Raw genomic sequence first — 20,899 nt, 5'->3', positions numbered from 1 at the left:
AAAGACAATTTTAAAAAACCCTGATAAACCTTCCTGATTAAATAAAAGGGGCCAAAATATGCACGGCCAATTCCAGGATTATGTAATGTAATTCCATGCTCATTGCAATAAATGTATATATTCTGAATAATTTCTAGACTGTGAACTGCCAATGTGGCATGACATAGTTGTACAATTTTGTTGTTTCAATCCAGCTGTATAGACTTCACTATATTTGCAGAAGCTGTTTATAGCTAAAACTAGCACACCATCAATAACTTAGAAATAATAGCAAATACTATTATTTTGTATTCTTGCTCTTAGTGCTTACTACTGACAGAACAACAGAACACGGAGGTCTATTATGCTTTCAATAATCACTGGCTACACAATCACATAAAGAGCAATATTATAATAGTTTTCATTCTAAATTACAGACAGAATCCTATTTATGGGTCTGATTTTTCAAATGAAGCGGTAGGATAGGAAGGCAGAAATGTGTCCTTTGGAGCATACAAGTGAAAAGAAGCAAGATATGTATGTAGGAAGATATCAGATACCAGAGCAATTTTGATTGCTTTACACGTACTGTATTACATGTATTGGTTCATAGTGTTTTATAGAACTCTCTGAGCAGTTTACGGCCTCAGCATATTGCCTCCAACAAGCTTGGTCCTTATTTTACCAACCTTGGAAGGATGGAAAGCTGGGACAATCTCGAGCCTGTTAGTATTGAACTCCTAGCTGTAGGCAGAGTTAGTCTGCAATTCGGCATTTTAACCGTTGTGCTACCATGCAGTGATGCTCTGCCCTTAACCTATTCTTTCAAGTTTTCCAATAGTGTACTCATTATCACTGTAACTGAGTCTAATCAACTTGCCACTGGTGATTTTTTTCTAAATGCTATCAGTGTTTTAATATTCTCATATTGTTTTTGTAAGACAGAGGTCTTCCTAAATATTCCAGATTAGGAATACAATTATTTGGGAATGTTTGGGTAATTCATATAAATTCCCTGCATGGAATTTGAAGATGATGATATTATTCCTACCAGCCTCAAGATAGCAAAGCTGTTTTCTCTGTCTTCAATATTTCTTCATATTGCACATGTCATGATATGCAGTCAAAGAAAAGTAACATATACTGCTGCAGAGTGTCATATAACCACTAAATATTGGTTGCTTTTAAAGCTACTTTCTGATGTGAGTGCTCCTCGTCCAACTCTGGTAATGATAGATTCTGAGGAGGATGAGCCAGGCCATCTTGGTACCCTGGGCCAGTAGTTTTACCAGCTGATGGTGAGAGTGGGGGAGAAATAAACCTGGATGAACCTGAAAAACCATCAGAGGTGGCAGATATGCCAATTTATTATTATTATTATTGTTGTTGTTGTTGTTATTATTATTGTTCTTGTTCTTGTTGTTCTTGTTATTTATTCGACTTCTATGCTGTCCAATCCTGAAGGACTCAGGGCGGCTTACAACAATATAAAAATACAATTTACAATAAAAAGAAGTCAAATATAAATTAAAAAAATAACCCCAGTTATAACCCACAGCTCAGCAATCCAGTCAACACATACATACCATTCAATATGATTTGGCCTTGAAAGGTGTACAATTCATCACCTCCAGGCCTGCTGGCAAAGCCAGGTCTTTGTAGCTTTTCAGAAGGCCAGCAGGGTGGGAGCAGTATGTACATCGGGGGGGGGGGGGTTTCCATAGAGCTGGCCTGGCCACAGAGAAGGCCCTCCCCCCACTGCCCCGTCAATGACAGTAGAGTCTGACTTAGATGAGGAGGAGAAAAATCAGGAGTCTTTGCTAGATTCCTGCTTTAGAAGACTAAAAAAAAGACAAGAATACTTGTATGGAAAAAGGAAGTACTCTGTAGTTCGTAACTCTAGGGAATTGTTGAGCACTCCCTATAGGTATGAGCAGGGGTGACGCAGCAGGTAGGGTGCAGTGCTGCAGGCCACTGAAGCTGACTGTAGATCTGAAGGTCAGCGGTTCAAATGTCATCACCGGCTCAAGGTTGACTCAGCCTTCCATCCTTTCGAGGTGGGTAAAATGAGGACCCAGATTGTGGGGGCAATATGGTGGCTCTGTTAAAAAATGCTATTGCTAACATGTTGTAAGCCGCCCTGAGTCTAAGGAGAAGGGCGGCATAAAAATTGAATAAATAAATAAATAAATAAATAAATAAATAAATAAATAAATAAATAAATAAACAAATAAATTTATTTAAGGGTGGCGTATGGGTAATTTGGGGTGGAGTTTCAATGTTTTGCAATGGAGGTGGATGATGTTTGAGGTTTTAGCCAGGTTACGCTAGCCACCTGTTATTTTCCTGCTAAAATCCTTGGAGTAAAAGTGCCCTGTCTGTGGAGATGTGGGAAGCTGTAAAAGTAAGTCTGTGAAACTGGAGATTCCTCATCTCAAGAAAGAATTTGCAATGAGCTTTGATCTTTGGCAGCAGCCTAGCCCCGAAACTGTTATCTCTTAATTACCCTCCCTGAGAAACTGCCAAGATGAACTCACATGCATGACTTTGGCTTGTATAAATCAGACTTTCTATATAAAAAGATTGATTTGAAATATCAGTGCATGGATTCCTCCTTTGCTTTCAAGCTGTGTAGGCCCAGGATAGAACACTTTCCAAGTTAGCTCATATTAATATATATATATTTGTAAACAGATGTTAAATAGTTACCTTGTCAAAAGGCAAATAAAAGCAAAAAGTGTTAGTAGGTGATGTATAAAAATTTAGAATGAGCTGAAGACACACAATTTAGAATCAGGTGAAGATACAAGTGGGACAAGTTTACTCAAATAGCAATACATTAAGTCATGTCACTTGAAATGGCTTTTTGAGGGTTATTTTATTAATGTTATCACTTGAAGTGCAGTTCTTAAAATTATGTTTCTGTCCCATTGATATTGTGCGTGTAATTATATTTTTGAGTTTGCTAAATAGCCATCGGCTTATCTTTTTTATTGTGAAAATAATATTATGCTGTAATTGTTATTCTGCAGGTTTTTGCCTCTTCTTGGGAATGGCAATCCCAAAAACTTTAATATTCCTTTGTCATGCTTGGGTTATTTTCCTAATTTATTAAAGCATTAATTTCACAATTCAAAATAATAATAATAATAATAATAATAATAATAATAATAATAATAAAAATTTGTCTATTGAAATAGCTTTCATTAGTTTAAAATGATAGATCAATATTAAAATAAATCAAAATTAAAATCAGGTAGATTATACCATTAAAAAAACATCCAAGCAATAACAAAATATTAGTCTGGTTCTTTGAAATTTTTTTACAGAGAAAAAATAAAGCTAAAGCTAGGAAAATTATTATTATTATTTATTAGATTTGTATGCAGCCCCTCTCCGAAGACTTGGAGCGGTAGTGAACAGTCACAGTGAAGATTGTCACAAATGTCCTTTACTTTTACAATTTCTCAAAAATTGTAAGATTTGAGTCCTTTTAGAATCTCATGAATGTTTTGTAGAATGGCATGAATATTCTTATCAGAACATATTTCATTGTGTATTAGACTGTAGAACATTGTACAATATTCTGTTTTCCCATAATTTTAGACATTTCAAACTAGGAGTGCTGACCATGGAGAATTAAAGGAGATGAAAGAGAAATTGCTATTCATTTTGCATCTAGGTCCCCGGCAGTCGGGCTTCAGGCCCGGTTACAGCACGGAAACCGCTTTGGTCGCGTTGATGGATGATCTCTGGCGGGCCCGGGACAGGGGTTTATCCTCTGTCCTGGTGCTCCTCGACCTCTCAGCGGCTTTCGATACCATCGACCATGGTATCCTTCTGCACCGGTTGGAGGGGTTGGGGGTGGGAGGCACTGTGCTTCAGTGGTTCTCCTCCTACCTCTCTGGCCGGTCGCAGTCGGTGTTAGTGGGGGGACAGAGGTCGACTCCGAGGTCTCTCCCTTGTGGGGTGCCTCAGGGGTCGGTCCTCTCCCCCTTGCTATTTAACATCTACATGAAACCGCTGGGTGAGATCATCCAAGGACATGGGGTGAGGTATCATCAATATGCCGATGATACCCAGCTTTACATCTCCACCCCATGCCCAGTCAACGAAGCGGCGGAAGTGATGTGCCGGTGCCTGGAGGCTGTTGGGGCCTGGATGGGTGTCAACAGACTCAAACTCAACCCGGATAAGACGGAGTGGCTGTGGGTTTTGCCTCCCAAGGACAATCCCATCTGTCCGTCCATTACCCTGGGGGGGGAATCATTGACCCCCTCAGAGAGGGTCCGCAACTTGGGCGTCCTCCTCGATCCACAGCTGACATTAGAGAACCATCTTTCGGCTGTGGCGAGGGGGGCGTTTGCCCAGGTTCGCCTGGTGCACCAGTTGCGGCCCTATCTGGACCGGGACTCATTGCTCACAGTCACTCATGCCCTCATCACCTCGAGGTTCGACTACTGTAATGCTCTCTACATGGGGCTACCTTTGAAAAGTGTTCGGAAACTTCAGATCGTGCAGAATGCAGCTGCGAGAGCAGTCATGGGCTTACCCAGGTATGCCCATGTTTCACCATCACTCCGCAGTCTGCATTGGTTGCCGATCAGTTTCCGGTCACAATTCAAAGTGTTGGTTATGACCTTTAAAGCCCTTCATGGCACTGGACCAGAATATCTCCGAGACCGCCTTCTGCCGCACGAATCCCAGCGACCGATTAGGTCCCACAGAGTGGGCCTCCTCCGGGTCCCGTCAACTAAACAATGCCGGTTGGCGGGCCCCAGGGGGAGAGCCTTCTCTGTGGCGGCACCGGCCCTCTGGAACCAACTCCCCCTGGAGATCAGAACTGCCCCTACTCTTCCTGCCTTCCGTAAACTCCTTAAAACCCACCTTTGCCGTCGGGCATGGGGAAACTAAACATCTCCCCCTGGGCACGTTGAAGTTATATATGGTATGCCTGTATGTGTGTATGTTAGTATTGGGGATTTTCTTAAACTTATAATATTTTAATTAATTGGATTGTATTGGATTGTTTTTCACTTGTTGTGAGCCGCCCCGAGTCTTCGGAGAGGGGCGGCATACAAATCCAAATAATAAATAAATAAATAAATAAATCTCACTGTAACATTTCATGTATCTTAGCCTTGAGATCTTCCATGAATAGTTTTATCTTGGAAGAACAACCTTTTTAAAAGTAAGCGCTATTGTTAGGTAAGAGGCTAGGAATAACTGCAGTTGTAAGGAAACCGCTCTCCAAGTACTATAATGAGGGTGAGAAGAAACCTGACAGTCATTTTAAATTTGCCACTGAAAATTCAACATTCTGGAATGAACAAATAGAACTTTACTCAAATCCTAATCAGGGACTGATCTTCAATGGACTTTGTGAAAAAAAGAATTTCACAATGATATGGCGCAGAGAAAGGTACATTTTGTACGTCTAATGAGAGTCAAATAAAGAGTTTTTCTCCATCAGATGTTCAGAAAGGCATGACTCACATGCCCCCACCCCCATCAAATCCCAATTCTATGATTAGCATTACAGAGAGGAAGCCAGTTGTTCTAAAGATGAGGAAAGTTGCTGTTGTGCCAGGATTTCTCCAACTTGTGGTTAAACTTTAATCTTACATTCAGGAAATAAATAATTTGAATGGTTTTTTGTTTGGTTGTTTTTGGGAATAAACGTGAAGTGCAATTTTTTTTTTAACGGAAAGTACTAAAGATAAAAAAACAGCAAACAATGACTCAATATTCTAAAGTTCAGATAGTACATGAGTGAGACTAATTTTAGACATTAGGTTTTATTTTTCATCCATTGCACAGTTCACTGTAGCTTATAATTTGGCCATTCAGATGAAACTAAGGAAGACAGGAGGAAACTAAGGTAAAGGCAGGCAGAACGTTTTGATTAGTAAGAAGAAAAAAACCACATTTTTAGTGGTCAAGTGAATATCAATTTGTTTAGTGAGTATCAAGACAAAAGTTTATTTTCAAAATATAGATGTCCATGCAAATTAAGGGGCTGCAAGGTGTCTTCCGTGTCTTTTTAGTAAAATATTAGCCATCATTGGCTAATTCAGATGAAACTAAGGAAGACAGGAGGAAACTAAGGTAAAGGCAGGCAGAACTGATTAGTAAGAACAAAAGACCACATTTTAGTGGTCAAGTGAATATCTAGATGTTTAGTGAGTATCAAGATGTTTCAGACTTACAAACCATGGATCTACTCTTTGCCACCCTGATTGTAATGCATTTTTCCTAGGATTTTCTATTCATTCTTATTTGAGGTATTTTGTGGTTTTGCATTTTTTATTATTTTGACCAATTTATTATACTTATCTATCTATATTAGTATATACCAGTGCACTCACAGACAACTCCCATAACTTCCCCCATCTAACTTGTTTTGTGGTTAGTTTTGGCATCATAGTTGACATGACTGGTCAATCTCTTTTTCCTTAGCAGTCATGGCATTTAAAATGCATTTTGTTTTGCCCACTGGAAAAATAGTTGAGGATATCTTCTAATAGGCACTGTTAAGATGCTATTTTGTTCCTTATTTATTTTAAACTGCTTATAATACTAAAAAAAGAATTCTTTATTGGCCAAGTGTATCATCCCCTAACCCCCAACATTTTACCCTTAGACTGTCCACGGTTGACCTCTCCAGATTCCTAAGAGGTCAGTAAGGGCACTAGAGTGGCTTCCGACCCCTGTCCTATTGTCTCTCCTATATCCCATATATCTTCTCTTCTATCCCTATATCTTTCTTCTATTCTCTCATTGATTATTTTATCCTATACTCTCTCTTCTATTCTTTCTCCAATTCTATTTCCTCGAAAGTGTCCTCTATTACCTTCATTGTATATTATTGTGTATTGGACAAAATAAATAAATAAATAAATAAATAAATAAATAAATAAGTGTGATTGGACACACAAGGAATTTGTCTTTGGTGTACATGCTCTCAGCGTACATAAGGAGAATAAAATATATTCATCAATAATAAAAAGATACAACATTTAGTGATAGTCAAGGTTACTTATAGTTATAAGCTATCAGATTGTACTAGGAAACAAATTGAAAACAATGTAAATTCAAAGATAAAAGCAGCATGATTATAGTAATAAGTGGAAAGACATAGATACTAAGGAAGAGATGAATAACAGTAATATAGTCTTGATGGTGTTATGGGAATTAGTTTTTAATTCGGAAGAAAAATTTTCTTGTGTCTAGTTGTTCTGGTGTGCAGTGCTCTATATCGTTGCTATCTGTGTTTGTCTTGTTTGGTTGCAGAGCCACATCAGACAGTTATGGACAGATAGTATAGATGAGAGACTCAATAACTCCTCTCTGTATCACCATAGCTTTTGGTGTTAATTGTCATAAGTCAAGGGCTATCTACAAATTACACACACACACACACACACACACACACCTGCCAAATACCATTCACTGATCATGAAATCTCCAGAATTGTAAAGCCTACAAACTTGAAACTTGGCACATATGTTCCTCTTGGCTTCTAGATGCTTGCTAATACACTAAAGGATTTTTTGAAATGACCATCAGATCATTAGTATTTCTTATACAGTATTATATTAACATGCCGCCCTGAGTCCATCAGGAGAGGGGCGGCATATAAATTTGAAAAATAAATAAAATAAAATAAATAAATAAACGTGTTCTGATTCTAAGGCGTTAAACATTCTACTCTCCCTCGCCACCTGAAAAGAACTCTGTTCCAACTGCCAGTTGCCTTATACTAACACACTCTGATGCTAAAAAATTACATATTCTACATAAATTTTCAAGTTTTAGGTGTTAATGTATCAAGCCCGTAACTACTCATTAATTATCAAGCTTTAACTGTCAATTTTTCAGGCCCGATCACATAATTTTGTAGTGAAGCATCGGTATCCAGGTATTAGTAAGTTATAGATTTACCCCCGTTATTTCAGGGCTAAAAAAGATTTAGGATCCTTGAAAATACACCATTCCAGCCAGAGCCACCATTCACCAAGGAGCTAAAATCCTTCCCTTTCATAACTGAGTTCTTCCACATCGTCTTGAAAAAAGTATCAAAGAATAATTCAGTGGGAGAAGAGTTTATTAAAGGAAAACAATTTTAATTATCTATGAAAAACTGTTATTTTCAGTAATGAGAAATCCCAAGCAGTTTTCCATGCCACAGAGTTTAACATACTGCATAGGACAACTTGGGAAATGATCAAGTGAAACATATCTGTTTGTTTTTCCCCACATGTGATTGCCTTTCTTATTATAGTGTTAAAAATTTCAATTCCCTTAAGAACTCTGCAAAGGGATTCTAAGTCTGCTCAAGAGAGTTCTTCGAACAAAGTGTGATCTGTGCATTCAATTATAAGTCTGTAAAACCTGTCTTCAGAATTCTCAGAATATTACTTTCTTTTGAGATTTTTTTTTCATTTCAAGTGGTTGATGCCCACTTTTTTCACCTTAACACTTTTTTTCTTTAAGTATAACGCTAAAACGTGTGTGTTTGTCTGTGTGTATGTATGCATGTATGTTTTTAGATAGATAGACAGACACACAGACACACACACACACACACACACACACCTACACATACACGTGTATGTGTATACACACACACATAGACAGGGGTGTGTGTTGCAGTGTTTCTCAAATAGTGGAGTGGGCCTCCCTGGGGGGGGGGAGCAATGCCAGGGGGACGTGTGTGACCCCAGGGAATATGTGTAATCCCTCTCAATAGATTCCCTTAACTGAAAACAGGCTCCACTGAGTTCTGTGGGACTTATTCCCAGGTAAGTTGGTAGAGCAGCCTTCTCCAGCCAATAGTTTGCTTGCAGCTTATAGTAAGCAAAATAATAAATATTAACACAGCCCAAATCGAACAGTGACTGGGGCATGAAATGTTTACTTCTTCCTGGTGGGTGTGTGTGAGAGAGAAAATAATTGAGAAGCACTGATATAGTGGGAGTTATATCATGGGATGTTCAAGCACGAAAACATTGATAACTTCAACCATGAACTATTCAAGTTGTGGAAAGATCAATTTGAATAAAATGAGATATCTGTATGGCCAAGAAATGACAGAACACTGAATATAAGTGAATATTGTTGAAATAACTTGCACTGAAGATATCCAAGCTTGTTTTGTGTACAGATTCACTTCATTGAGTTGTGCAGCATATTATAACTACACATTCAAGCTTTTTAGGTTTTATTATCAGGTTTTGACTTTTAATAAATTGACTGTGGATAAGGATGGGAATGATATATTCATGCTTGTATATGCTAAAACCGTGTCGCTAAATACTGCTCAAATGTATTTAGCAATTGAGGTTATCTGTTCAGTATAGTTTAATGCTGTAAAACTCAGTTCAGCTGTCTTGTGCCTGCTGTTATGATAGCTATTATAGGTCCTGTAATAGGAAAGACTATAATTTTAACATTCTTTCCAGAAAAGCAACTTTATGGTCATTAAGTGTCCATAATGGCTATTTAAGAGACACATAGCTTTCATATGATCTCAGTGTTTTCAAATGAAAAAGTTCATTTTTTTCTCTTGTTACATTCTGTTAACTGGGTCTCATATTTATGTCAGTGTTTGAGATCAATGATAACATGGGTTCATTAATTTTGAAACACACAAACTTTTGTGAAATATAAAACAATACAGTGTTCCCTCGATTTTCACGGGTTCGAACTTCGTGGAACGTCTATACCACGGTTTTTCAAAAATATTAATTAAAAAATACTTCACGGTTTCCCCCCCATACCACGGTTTTTCCTGCCCGATGATGTCATATGCCATTGCCAAACTTTCATCTGCCTTTAAAAAACATTTTTTTAAAATAAACTTTAATAAATAAACATGGTGAGTAATAATCTGAATGGTTGCTAAGGGAATGGGAAATTGTAATTTAGGGTTTAAAGCATTAAGGGAAGGCTTGGGATACTGTTCATAGCCAAAAATAGTGTATTTACTTCCGCATCTCTACTTCGCGGAAATTCGACTTTCGCGGGCGGTCTCGGAACGCATCCCCCGCGAAAATCGAGGGAACACTGTACTTTGATTTTTCTTTTACATTAATATCAATGTGTATAAGATATAATTAATCCCTTGACCAAACAGAATTGTAGTGCATCTAGTTATAGATGTTTCTTTTTTAAATCCATTCTTTCTGTAGTATTTGTGGAATTCAACATCTGGAACGAGCAGGAAACAAGCTGACTCTCTTTGACTCCCTCTATTTCTGCATAGTGACATTTTCCACAGTAGGATTTGGGGATGTTACGCCCAAGATCTGGCCTTCCAAATTGCTGGTTGTAATTATGATCTGTGTTGCCCTTGTAGTATTACCAATACAGGTAAAAATATTGTTTTATATATAAAAAAAACTTAGAATAATAGCATTTTAATTTTGAATATTTTTGTATTTTTACATCATCATTTCAAAATCTTCATTTATATAAAAAATAATTTATTTGTTCTCTACTTAACACTAGAACATTGTACCACTTAATATAATATAGTATAATATAGCTTGAACATTGGGTGTCAGACTTGAACATTAGGCATTATCTAGCAAAATGAAATTCAGTGATGAAAAAAAGTAAGGTTCTACATTTAGGCAAGAAAAGCAAAATGCACAGGAAGAGTATATATGGATCATGCTTAATAGTATTAACTGTGAGAGGGATCTTTGAAACACAGTTCTAGGCTACAGAAACAGGGATAGAATCAAGTTCACGTTAAGCGCTAATGCCACTTTATAATGCCTTGGTAAGACCGTACTTGGAATATAAGAAACATAGAAACATAGAAGACTGACGGCAGAAAAAGACCTCATGGTCCATCTAGTCTGCCCTTATACTATTTCCTGTATTTTATCTTACAGTGGATATATGTTTATCCCAGTCATGTTTAAATTCAGTTACTGTGGATTTACCAACCATGTCTGCTGGAAGTTTGTTCCAAGGATCTACTACTCTTTTAGGAAAATAATATTTTCTCATGTTGCTTTTGCATCCAGTTTTGGTCTCCACAATGTAAAAAAGATGTTGAGAGTCTAGAAAGAGTACAGAGAAGAGCAATGATTAGGGGACTGGAGGCTAAAACATATGAAGAACAGTTGCAGGAACTTAGTATGTCTAGTTTAATGAAAAGAAGGACTAGGAGAGACATGATGGCAGTATTCCAATATCTCAATGATTGCCACAAAGAAGTGGGAGTCAAACTATTCTCCAAAGCTCCTGAGGGTACGACAAGAAACAATGGGGGAAAACTAATCAAGGAGAGAAGCAACTTAGAACTAAGGAGAAATTTCCTGAACAATTAGAACAATTAATGAGTGGAACAACTTGCCTCCAGAAATTGTGAATGCTCCAGCACTGGACATTTTTAAGATGATGTTAGATAACCATATGCCTTAAGTGGGGTAAAAGTTGTGCTGCAATTCGGTATATCTATTTTAATGAAAAGGACTAGATTTAATGAAACTTGACATTATAGCAGTGTTCTAATATCTTTGTGGGGCTGCAGCAAAGAAGAGGGAGTCAAGCTATTCACCAAAGCACCTGAGGTGGGGATGGAAACTAATCAAGGAGGGAAGCAGCCCTAGGTAGAGTTATAAAGGAATTAAATGATAAAGGCATAATGAGAATAGAACAATTATATGAGACAGATGGAAGAGTTAATAGAACTTGCCTCGAATGGTGGTTGGGCCAACAAAAATGGTTGCAGATTAATGCAATATGCAAATATTTGAATAAAACTGAGATTAAAGAAGCATTTTTGAGAGAAGAAAACTGTCTAGAGAAAATACTGAAAGAAAAGATTAATGATTCAAAAGGACAGGCTAGTAAGATTTATAGTATGTTACTACAAGTGGAAGAGGAAGTGATTAAAGGCTTAACAAGATACTGACAAAATGAATTACAGAGCAATGAAAACGAGATGGAAGAAGTAGTAGAAAATACATATAAGATAAAGAACACAAGAATTAGAGAGATGAGAAGGAAAATTTTACATAAATGGTACTTTACGCCAGTAAAACTAGCACACTTCCAGAGGAAAGGAAAAGGAAATTGTTGGCATGGTTGCCAAATAAAAGGAGTTTTTATGCATATGCTCTGGGAATGTGTTGAAGTTCAAAATTTTTGGAAGGAAGTACAGAATGAAATTAACAATATGCTAAACATTAATTGGATAATCACGAAAGAATCAGCAACACTAGTTAAACATGGGGAATTACGAGAATTTAAAGAAATCAAAACAGCAGCTTTGGAAAACACTCAAGCAGTAGTGGTATTAGGGTGGAAGGACAGCAATAAATGGACAATCCAGAATTGGTACTGGTACATGGTGGACCACATCCACTTCGAAATTATGGAAATAAGATTAAATAACTTTGATGAAAATAAATTGGAGAAGCTGATGGCACGATGGAATAAGGTGAAAGATTACGGTATATCTTAAGTAGAATATATGATGACAATGTGAAAAATAAACTCCAATCACTTTTTGTATGTAAGGAAATGTAAACCGGAGCCAAGGAAGAAATTGAAATTTACTGTAAATAATTTAACCCCCTAAATGGTGGAGGGGTTTATTGGTGTTGGGCACTTTTTCTTTAGATTTTTTGTTTGTTTGTTGTGATAAAAAATTAATTAAAAAAAAAAATTTAAAAAGGAGAGAAGCAGCCTAGAACTATGAATACATTTCCTGACAGAACTAGTAATCAGTGAAACAACCTGCCTCCGGAGAGTTGTAAATCTCCAACACTAGAAACTTTTAAGAAAAAATAACAATTTGTCTGAAATGGTATAGGACTTCCTGTCTAAGTAGAGCTTAGACTAGAAGACCTCCAAGGTTTTTTCCAACTCCATTCTATTCCTATTCTATTCTATTCTAAATGTGAAAGTGTAAGAGGATTAATACTGCAATTGTAAACTCTACTAATATTTAATATTCAGATAACAAATTAGGGAAAAGCAAGTTCTTCCTTATTGTAGTTCCTTCAATAAATAGTAATTCCTTATGCCAGCCTACAATATTATCCACTGTTTCTGCAAGTATTTGTCCCTTTTTAAATTTTTGCATTAATGTTTAGTAAACATTCTACTGCACTACACTAGTTCATTTACATTTGCTCTGTTTTTTTCTGTTTAGAAATGAGTAACAATTGTTCAGAAACAGCTTCCTTGATCAGTGTTATATTGATTTTCAAATACACATTTTTCCTTGCAAATGTAATCAGAAATCATTCAGGTTCTCATCAACAATATTACAAAGTCTCCATGCAAAATTACATGCACACTGATAATCTTACCTAGTTTGGGTAAATGAAATGTTGCAAGAAAACAACAAACTCCAAGAGTTCCAAGGACCCCTTATTTCAACCCTGAGCTACAAATATCTCCCTCTATTGGCACATATATATCCACTTCTTATAATGTATTCATAAATTCATAAATGCACTAAAAGAAAATATTACATATCCCTGTCCTGCTGTGTGTATAACATTAAAGCAGTCACTTAAAAAACATTAAATTTACCCATATTCATAAATACCTCGATAATTTGCTGAAGAGCAGAATTGCCCTACATATTCTGCCTAAAAGAAAACTGCACTTTAAAAAAATCAGAATTCTGCCAAACTGCTAACATTCCAAAACATTGATTAAAAATTATGTCGAAATTGCTCTGCATTTTCTATGCCTATTTAATCTTAACCATTGCTTAGTCTTTTTGAATACATTGTTCACAACTTTTTTTCTCTATGCATTAGACATTTTATCATTACACCAAATCCTTCTTTATTTCTATTTCCAGAATTCCATTTTATTTTTGTGGTTTTCAGTAATTTAATTCTTTTGGGTCTGTTTCATGCAGCTTCCTGATCATCTTGCATCTGTCTTCCACTCTAATGGCTCACCATCTAATACTCATCTATGGCTGTTATTTTCTTTTTCTTTTTTAAAATGATTTTTAACACAATTTATTAATAACCAAAGAATTATTGTGACAAGCCATGATTCCTTTTTAGGGATAGTTTTCTCAGACTAAATCTTGACTCTCTCATCAACAAGAGAGCTAAGTCAAAGTAAATTTACAAATTTACACATACAAATTTACTGCTTATATTAATACATTACTGCTAAAATCTTTACAGAAGAACCAAGAAAGATAACATACTGCTGCCCTCACTCAGATAACTAGAAATTACAGTATATGTGATATGATAATACACGTTAATACTAAAGTGTGTTTTGCTGAAATGTTTACTGCTAGGTTATTCTTTGTTCACTTATTATATATTCTGTATGTGAGATATTGCTCTGAGCCATATTAAATTAAACCACAACAAACAAATACACTGCCCACAACAAACAAATACACTGCTCAAAAAAAATAAAGGGAACAGTTAAAAAACAGAATATAACTTCAAGTAAATCAAACTTCTGTGTAATCAAACTGTCCACTCAGGAAGCAACACTGATTGACAATCAATTTCACATGCTGTTTTGCTAATGGAATAGTTGTGCAAATGAAAGATTCAATGAGAATATTTCATTCATTTAGAGCTAGGATGTGTTGAGAGTTCCCTTTAATTTTTTGAGAAGTACAGTGATCCCTCGATTATCACGAGGGTTCCGTTCCAAGACCCCTCGCGATAATTGATTTTTCGCGATGTAGGGTTGCGAAAGTAAAAACACCATCTGCGCATGCGCGCCCTTTTTTTCATGGCCGCGCATGTGCAGATGGTGGAGTTTGCGTGGGCGGTGGGGAAGACCCAGGGAAGGTTCCTTCGGCCGCCCAGCAGCTGATCTGCTCGGCAGCGCAGCGAGGAGCCAAATTGGGGTTTCCCCTTTGCGTGGGCGGCGGGGAAACCCCGATCTTCGTCTGCTTGCTGCTGCTGCGGCCGCCCAGCAGCTGATCTGCTCGGCAGCGCAGCGAGGAGCCGAATCGGGGTTTCCCCTTTGTGTGGGCGGCGGGGAAACCCCGATCTTCGTCTGCTCGCTGCTGCTGCGGCCGCCCAGCAGCTGATCTGCTCGGCAGCGCAGCAGCAGCAAGCAGACGAAGATCGGGGTTTCCCCGCCGCCCACGCAAAGGGGAAACCCCGATTCGGCTCCTCGCTGCGCTGCCGAGCAGATCAGCTGCTGGGCGGCCGAAGGAACCTTCCCTGGGTCTTCCTCGCTGATGCCCCCGCCCGCCACCCGCCACCCGCCCGCCAGCAAGAGGGGGAGAGATAGAGAAAGAGAGAGAAGGAAAGAAAGAGATGAGAGAGGGAGGAAGAGAGTGTGAGAGAGGAAGAAGCAAGATAGAGAAAGAGAGAGAAAGAAAGATGAGAAAGGAAGGAAGAGAGTGACGTCATCGGGTGGAAAAATCGCGATATAGCGTTTCGCGAAGAACGAGATCGCGAAAATCGAGGGATCACTGTATATATAGACCAGAGATAAGGAACAATAGCCACTTTATGATTTGTGGACCTCAACTCCTAGAATTCCCGAGCCACCATGGCTTGTTCAGGAATTCTAAGAGTTGAGGTCTACAGGTCATACAGGGGCCATTGTTCCACATCCTGATCTAGACAGTTGGATTATATGGTTTCTTAGCATCTCCTCATTGACATCTTGATGCCATACTTCATCTTGAAATTTATTTTATTGCAGTTTGAGCAACTGGCTTATTTGTGGATGGAAAGACAAAAATCAGGTGGAAATTATAGCCGACATAGAGCTCAGACAGAGAAACATGTTGTTTTGTGTGTCAGTTCTCTTAAGATTGACCTGCTTATGGATTTTCTAAATGAATTCTATGCTCATCCTAGGCTCCAGGTAAGTCAAGCAGATCGGCATTTATCTCAATTCAGCCAGAAATATTCTCATTTCTTAACATTTTTTCTTTCACATACAACTGAAATCTTAGCAGTATCATGGGTCACAGACTTATATCTATTAAATGTAAATCATTCCAAAAATTAAGAAAAGGGCTCTAAAACACCCAGCACTTCTTTTTACTAGACTTTTTTTCTTTAGAGCCACTTCTCATCTTTTTTTAATGATTAATGAGATCTATGTAGTAGCCACCCAAGCTGACCTTTTCTGATGTTGAACATAGATTCCTTTTCAGCATGCGTAATGCTTAACTTTTTTTTTTTGTCAGAGGAAATGATTTAAGCTCATCTCTGCATGAGGCTAAGTGTTACATGTTGATATCTAGCAGAGCAACTTTGGCATCAATAAAATCATTGTAATAAATAGCAGGAACATTTTTCTTTTCTTCTTTAGAAGTGTTAAAAAATAAATTATCCTTCAACTATTCTGCTCTCAACTCTTAAGTGTTTCCAAGATAAATTTAAAATGGAAAATATCCATGAAATAAAACCATGTAATATTTCTTCTAGTTCTTTTTGATTTTTACAACATGCATTTTTATAGGACTACTACGTGGTTATATTGTGTCCCACTGAGATGGATGTTCAGGTTCGAAGAGTGCTTCAAATCCCCATGTGGTCCCAAAGAGTCATCTACTTGCAAGGTTCAGCACTGAAGGATCAAGATCTCCTGAGAGCTAAGTAGGTACCAAACAATGGATAAGGCTCTTAAAAGAATATATTGGTTACTTATGATCTTACCATAAAACTAATTCACTAAAACCACTCTTTTTTCACATTTACTGGATATCCCAGAGAATATTTGTTATATGCTTTTAGATGTAAACTGCCCAGGGTCAAAAGAGAGGTGGACAGTGTTATGTCTTTGCACTTATGACCATGCTGGCTGCAAGTTGAGTCTGATTGGCTATGATGTGGGCAGTCGGTTAGCACGAAAATGCAGCATGCTATTGCTTTAGAGTTTGACACCTCCTGTATAAAAGGAGCTGTCAAGCTGCTTGTTCTCTGTTTTGTTGCTCTGGTGCTAAAGTTAATAAAGGTGTTTGCTGCTTATCTTTAAATCTGCCTTGGGTAAATATATGGGGAACCCCATTTCATTCAATTGGATTCCTAGGTGGCCCCAATATGCTTGAAGCCCAGGCGAGTCACCTTGGCTCAGTGGCCTAAGGTAGATTTAGAACTCAATTAACTCATTGCCCAGGGGTTGTTAGAACCTGAGGATCACTCCAAATTTGAAACCCCAGTTGTAATTCCCCTGAAATCTGATGGATCCATCAGAATTTGTGCCGGCTATAAAGTGACACTTAACAAGGCACTGCAGGCCATCCATACCCTGTCCCAGTAGTACAGAATCTCATGCACTCCTTGGGCTGGGGCTTCATTTTCACCAAGCTGGATCTTGCCCAACCTTATCAGCAGCTCCTGGTGATGAAACTACAATTTAGCTCAAACCATTGTCACCCACCGGGGAGCTTTCAAGTGCAACCGTCTTCAGTTTAGTTTTAGTGTATCCCCAGCCATTTTTCAAAGCCTCATTGAGATTGCTCCAAAGATTACAGCAGGTGGTCCCTTACTTTAATGACGTCTTACTCTCCACCTCCAACCATGCTGACCTTATATGCAAATTGAAGGCTGGCATCCTGCATTTTAGGAAGGTTGGCCTTAAGCTCAAAAAAGACAAATTTCAAATTGGTGTCCCTAGAGTTCTTGGGTTTCCTTGTTGACGCTGGGTAGAGTTTTGGGTTTCCTTGTTGACGCTGAGGGCACCCATTCCACCCCAGCCAAGATTGAGGGAATTTAGCTTGCTCCTCCCCCATTGTCTAGGTCTCAGCTTCAGGGTTTTCCAGGTTTGCTTAATTTCTATGCTGTTTTCTTACTATAGAAAACTTCTGTGACTGAGCCCCTGCATCGGATTCTCAATGCTAAGGTAGCCTGGCACTAAGGGCATGCCGAGACTAAGGCTCAGGATGAAGGATTTGCTTACATTTTATTTATTTATTTATTTATTCATTTGTCCAATATACAAATACATAGGAAGAAAAATAGACATGTGATAATATAAAAGAGGGTGAAAGTGAACTTAGAGGAGAGGATATATGAAAGGAAGAGAATATATAAGATAGGTGAAGGAAAGGAAAGATAATTGGACAGGGGACGAAAGGCACACCAGTGCACTTATTTACGCCCCTTACTGGCCTCTTAGGAACCTGGAGAGGTCAATTGTGGAGAGTCTAAGGGAGAAATGTTGGGGGTTAGGGGTTGACACAATTGAGTCCGGTAATGAGTTCCACGCTTCGATAACTCGATTGTTGAAATCATATTTTTTACAGTCAAGTTTGGTGCGGTTCGTATTAAGTTTGAATCTGTTGCGTGCTCTTGTGTTATTGCGGTTGAACATCCGAGGCTATTTCAGTTTAGTACAGCTACAGCCTACCCTTATTAGCCTGTAATGCTTATCCCTATGCGTTGGGTGCTGTCCTGAGTCATGTGTTGCCCAAAGTCTCTGAGGCCCCCCTGGCTTTGTATCCTTGCACTCTATCCATGGCTGAACATAAATAATAATAATAATAATAATAATAATAATAATAATAATATATTATTATTATTATTATTATTATTATTATTATTATTATTATTAAGATTTGTATGCCGCCCCTCTCCGAGCACTTGGGGCGGCTCACAACAGCATAATTACAACCAGATGGATTGGAAGACCCTGGCCTGAGTCACTGGCATCTCTAAATTCCATGACTACCTTTATGGTAGATTCTTCCATTTGGCTACTGACCACAAACCTCCCTTGGGTTTGTTTGCCAATGACAAGAGAGCCCACACATTCTCTCCTCTCAGATGTTCTAGTGGATTGAGTTCCTGGTCTCATACTCTTATTAGCTGCACTTTCACCCTGGCAAGCAGTTGGGCCATGTGGATGTCCTTAGCTTCTGTCCTTTGCCCTGCTTATAGTGGACCCTGCTCCCTCCGCTGCTGTCTCTTTATTGATGAGCTCTAGCGTCCCATTTCTGCTGCCCAAATTGCCTCTCTCTCTAGCTCTGACCCAATCTTCTCTCAGGTTTTAGACTGGGTGCACAGGGGGTTGGCCGCAAGGGCCTCTGTCACCTGAATTTCAACCGTATTTCAACAGACAACACAAACTCTCAATGGGTTCATAGGGTTGTGATGCCGCCAGAACTTAGGGACTCCGTACTTGACTGTTTGCACATGGCCCACCCCATCATAGTGCCCATGAAGTCTCTAGGGTGCAGCTACGTCTGATGGCCCAAAATAGACCAAGGAATTGAGACCTAGGTGGCTAAATGTCACATTTTCCAGCAGTCCAGTCCAGCCCCACCAGCTGCCCCTATGCTGGATTGGGATGCCCCTGAATTGCCTTGGTCATGACTCCATCTTGATTTGTCTGGCTCTTTCCATGACCAGATGTTTCTGATGTTTGTGAATGCTTATTTGAAGTGGGCAGAGCTGACATTATTGCTCACCTCTTAATCCAATGCCATAATTACCTTCTTAGGAAAGCTGTTTGCCACACAGGGGTTGCCAGACACCCTTGTGGCAGATAATGTGCCCAAATTCACTTCTGCTACTTTTCAGGTCTTTTTAGCAAAGCTGGGGGACCACCACGGTGCCAGCACATCCGACTGCCAATGGCTTGTCCAAATGGGCCATTAATTTGATTAAAAAGGCTTTGGGCTTCCTATGACACCGAAAGGCTACCTTTGAAGAGTGTTCGGAAACTTCAGATTGTGCAGAATGCAGCTGTGAGAGCAATCATGGGCTTCCCTAGGTATGCCCATGTTACACCAACACTCCGCAGTCTGCATTGGTTGCCGATCAGTTTCTGGTCACAATTCAAAGTGTTGGTTATGACCTATAAAGCCCTTCATGGCATCGAACCAGAATATCTGCGAGACCGCCTTCTGCCGCATGAATCCCAGCGGCCAGTTAGGTCTCACAGAGTTGGCCTTCTCTGGGTCCCATCGACTAAACAATGTTGTCTGGTGGGACCCAGGGGAAGAGCCTTCTCTGTGGTGGCCCCGACCCTCTGGAACCAGCTCCCCCCAGAGATTAGGATTGCCCCCACCCTCCTTGCCTTTCGTAAACTTCTTAAAACTCACCTCTGCCATCAGGCATGGGGAAACTGAGACATCTCCCCTTGCCTATGTAGTTTTATGTATGGAATGTTTGTGTGTATGTTTTTTTATATAAGGGGTTTTTTAGGTTTCTAATGTAAAACTGTTATTTTAGACTTTAATATTAGATTTGCTCCTGTATATTGTTTTATCACTGCTTTGAGCCGCCCCGAGTCTACGGAGAGGGGCGGCATACAAATTTATATTAAAAAAAAAGAAATTGTCATGCTAGCATTTGTATGTATTTATTGGTACAACATATCACCCTGTGTCAGGCCATTGGCTTATTTCTGGCCAAACTGCTCATGGGTCGCTGCCTCAAGACCCAGTTCGACTATCTGCACCAGGCTATGCTGCTGGACCACTCCCTCACACCATAAACCGCCTTAGATAATTCGACCCAGGATCTCCCAATACTTGCCCTGAATTTTTGGACCAGTTCAAAATGGCTTCCCGGGCACGTGACACAACTAAGGGGCCCATGCTCTTATAGGGTCCACCTGGCTGATGGACAACTATAGTGATGCCACATAAATCAACTTTGATGGCAAGCACCAAGCAACGACGCACCCATCTTGATGAACCCATCCCGGGCTTCCTCACCTACTCCGTGGGTTCTTCCACCCGGCCAGAGACTGTCTGTCTGCCTTCTACCATCGAACTGCCGCAGCCAAGCTTACCTGAGGTCGAGGCTTCTTCAGTGATGCCTGGGTCTCCTAACATGGCGGCAGCTCAGTCAATGGAAGTTCCACAGAGTGTTTCTCCAGTCCTCCTTCTTTGGCTAGCAGCCCTCAACTGAGGTAGTCTGGCAGAGCCAATCCCATCCTGCGTATTTTTTCGAGTATGCATGTGCAATCAAGGAAGAGATGG

The 20,899-nt window shown here is 39.2% G+C and overlaps 1 protein-coding gene across 1 annotated transcript in view; it reads left to right on the top strand.

The window, feature by feature from the left end:
* The window catches only part of KCNT2 (potassium sodium-activated channel subfamily T member 2), a 295,119-nt gene that overhangs the window by 155,587 nt on the left and 118,633 nt on the right, over positions 1–20,899 (top strand). The window contains exons 10-12 of the mRNA XM_070746341.1: positions 10,173–10,353; positions 15,661–15,825; positions 16,429–16,565. Of these exons, the coding sequence (XP_070602442.1) occupies positions 10,173–10,353; positions 15,661–15,825; positions 16,429–16,565 (483 nt within the window). The remainder of the gene's footprint in view (positions 1–10,172; positions 10,354–15,660; positions 15,826–16,428; positions 16,566–20,899) is intronic.

Source organism: Erythrolamprus reginae, chromosome 3 (genome assembly GCF_031021105.1).
Source record: "Erythrolamprus reginae isolate rEryReg1 chromosome 3, rEryReg1.hap1, whole genome shotgun sequence".
NCBI classification, from domain to species: Eukaryota; Metazoa; Chordata; class Lepidosauria; order Squamata; family Dipsadidae; genus Erythrolamprus; species Erythrolamprus reginae.
The sequence above is the reverse complement of the archived record's forward strand: the minus strand, read 5'-3'. Positions and strand labels throughout refer to the sequence as shown.